General features: G+C 50.5%; 1 protein-coding gene across 1 annotated transcript in view; it reads left to right on the forward strand.

Annotated features, from left to right (window-relative positions):
* The window catches only part of LOC104536790 (acetyl-CoA carboxylase-like), a gene marked incomplete at its 5' end in the record, with an annotated part of 29,896 nt that extends 26,550 nt beyond the window's left edge, over nt 1-3,346 (forward strand). Inside the window, 2 exons of the mRNA XM_010179507.1 lie at nt 2,168-2,304; nt 3,169-3,346. Of these exons, the coding sequence (XP_010177809.1) occupies nt 2,168-2,304; nt 3,169-3,295 (264 nt within the window). The remainder of the gene's footprint in view (nt 1-2,167; nt 2,305-3,168) is intronic.

A 3,346-nucleotide genomic window follows, 5' to 3' on the forward strand; every position in this document is an offset into this window, starting at 1 on the left:
GACAGCAGAAGCCCCAGGAGCCACAGCCGATGCTCTGTGCACCAGCCCTGGATCTCTCCATCCCCTTGTTTCTGTGCACAGCTGCCCGAAAGAGCACTGCGGGTACAGAGCCTGTTGGGGAGGAGCTGCCCTGGCTGTGCAGACTGGGCCCTGTGAACCCTTGGGATCCTCTGCAATGTGAAAGCAGGATTCTTATTTTATTTTTAATTATTCTTTTTTACCAAATAACATCCTCAGTAGTGTTCCACCCCGCTGACATTGAGAGGGGTGTGGGGATCCGCTGCTTGTATCCAGATGTTTCCTCTGGCAGATGAACAACCAGCCTGAGCCACCCATCACGCTGCAGAGCAGACCATGGCCGCAGTGTGCCCCCTTCCCCTGGGCCATGGACTTAGAGGTGGTGGGGACAAATCACAGTCCTCCAATCTGAGGTTTTTGGTATTTTATTTAATTTTATTTTATATTTTATATTTTATTTTGTCACAAACACTCAGGGGTTCCAGCAAAGGGGGGGAAGTGTTCTCTGGAGGGCAGCAGCCTTTCCAAGGTAGTGTCTGAGCGTCTTTAAAAGCGGGCATCTCGTTAGCTAATACATTACACCAATCAAGGAGAGTTATCTTAAGCCACAATTAATCTGCTCCCTGGCATATGTTGATAGGAAAGCATCATGCTGTTTCTTAATTAAAAGCAAACGGATTAAAAATGATTAATAACAGTATTAAATATTCTCCTAAACTAAAAGCTTTGGGATTCTTGGGTAAATCTAGCTTTACGCAGGTCTGCAACCGTAAGGGAGCTTCTTGGGTTTTCTTTTTTCCCTTCCCTGAAATCTTGCTCAGTGCCCTACTTTGTATGCGGGGAGCATCTCTGTCATGTCTAGGGGCAGAAGCAAGGAGCAAAACCCAATGAGTTTAAAAGAATAAGAAGAAAAACAATGAAATAAGCAAAATCTTGAAGTTGAAATGACATCACTGATTTAAGGCAATCACAGGCATAATGTCAAATCAAGAAAAGAAATCCTGGTTTCTTACTAAAATGTGCCAGGTGGGATGGGGCCTGGGGCTGGAGCCTGGGGCTGGAGCAGGGGCTGTGCTCGGGGCTGCCTCCCGGCCCTGGGTGCAGTGAGCGCTTGGGAAGGGCAGGGCAGGGAAGAGGGGAGCAGCCTCCTGGACTTGGGGGACTGGAAATGAAACGTGGAAGTGAACAGTGGGGTGCAGCAGTGGTTGCTCTGCTGCGGGTGGCTCTGGGGGTCTTGCACCCACGCTGGGAGGGCGTCCACTCGCCCGCGGTGCGTTACTGCACCCAGCTTATTGTCATTCTGACTTTGACTTCGTTAGTGATAACAGAGAAGGATAGTGCACCTTTAAATGACGAGCTTTGTGTTTAATTACCCAAATAAAATGACATAAATATGAATGAGTGCTAATGGCGCTACTTGCTTTTCCGGAAACCATTAACAAAACGATTCTTAAATGATTTGTAAAGAAAATGAGAGGAGAAGAGAGGAGTGAGAAGGCTATTAGGCGTCTAACACACTCCTGAATTATTATGTAGTCAACTACCTTGCAAATACCAGGTGAAATGATCTTGCAAAAGGGAAAAAAGGGGTTTTGTTGTCAGGGCTTTTCAGGGCTGTGGATGCCCCGACTCCGCTGTGCACACCCTGCCCAAAGGGCTCTTTGGTGTCTGGGCTGGAGCGGGGACCCCAGCATTGCTGGGGGATGCTGACACCAGGTCAGTCTGTGGGTGACAGGGACTTGTGGGTCCTGTGACACTGGGAGAAGAGCCAGAGGAGCTGTGTCTGTCCTCCCGTCTGGGGCAGCTGTGTTTCTCCAGAAATTGGGGGTGTCAGCACAGGAGGAAGCTGGGATTTAGCTGGGCCAGCTGCTGGGGCTGCCACAACTGGGAAAGCAGCACTGTCCCCTCTGTGGGTCCCTTCAGTCACACTTACAGGAGATGCAAAAGAAACAAATCATCTCTTTGGCTTTTGCTGTTCGTCAGTGGTGCTTGTAAAAGCCACGCACACTGGGTAACCCACGGAGGGCGGCAGCCAAATGTTTTACCCACAGCTGCCACTTGTCACGAGTTAAATTTTGGGAAGGGTCCGTGGGGAGCGGGAGCGTGCACAGCACTGGGACGCCGGGTGATGCTTGCGGTTTGTTGTCAGGCCTACTTGTGGGACAGCAACAAGGACCTGGTGGAGTGGCTGGAGAAACAGCTGACGGAAGAAGAAGGCGTTCGCTCGGTTGTGGATGAAAACATCAAATACATCTCGAGGGACTACATCCTCAAACAGATTCGGAGGTGAGCGAGCTCTGCCCCTGCAGGGTGGGGATTTTGAAAAGTTCGGTCTGCTGATGCCTCTTCTCCATTTGAGGCAAATAATGGGAAATTATTTGAGAGGGCTTTGCTCTGTGTGAAGCAGGGAGAGAATGCAAATCTCTGAGATCACCAAACCCATGTGTTGACCACACGTGGCCAGGGTATCCTCACAGCTTCCTTCCCTTTATTTTTTCTAGCCACAGGCCCTCCAGGCAAGCTATCTGGTTTCTTCTGTGCTCAGTGTCATAAAATGCTCAATTCCCTTCAATTGCTGTTTATAAATACACCAAATAACCCGCAAAATATTGAAACGTTGGTAGAGTGTTTGCTTCTCCTGCTTCTAAGAGTTACTGTGCACATTTGGACAGGCTTCCATCCACCAGAGCCAGCTGAGCCTCATGAGCCAAACACTTTGCTAGACTTGAACAGATCTAACTTTGATAATTTTTCTGTCTTCAACTGGAGGCCTCTTAAAGCAGCTTTACCTCAGAGAGGGCACCAGACTGTGAAGTGAAGCTCCTGCGGTGTCCATGACCCTGTCTGGCTCCGTAACGGCCTCTTCCCATCACTTCCCAGTTTCTCCATCCACGCTATGGTGGATGGGGCTCTGTGACATCTGGGAGGGAGAGGTGTGGAGTGAAAACCACATCAAACCAGCAAATTGAGTGGCACAAGAGGCTCCAAACCAGAGCAGCTCTTGCACGGCTCACACGAGTGCCTCCTGCCTCGTCCAGTCCCCCTCACCCCCCACATTTCAGAGCCCCCCCAGGGGCTGCCGGGGAGCTGTCGGCTGTGTTCCGGTGTGAGTGCCAGGGCCGCTGTCGCTTAACTCTCTCCTCTTTCCAGCCTGATCCAGGCCAATCCGGAGGTTGCCATGGATTCGATAGTGCACATGACCCAGCATATATCACCCACCCAGCGAGCCGAGATCGTGCGGATCCTCTCCACAATGGACTCGCCTTCTTCAACATAAGAGCATCGATTTCCCACACTCCCCCTGCCTGGTACAGCGGAGGAAAAAAAA

The sequence above is a fragment of the Mesitornis unicolor genome, unplaced genomic scaffold (genome assembly GCF_000695765.1).
Source record: "Mesitornis unicolor isolate BGI_N332 unplaced genomic scaffold, ASM69576v1 scaffold10822, whole genome shotgun sequence".
In the NCBI taxonomy this organism is placed as follows: domain Eukaryota; kingdom Metazoa; phylum Chordata; class Aves; order Mesitornithiformes; family Mesitornithidae; genus Mesitornis; species Mesitornis unicolor.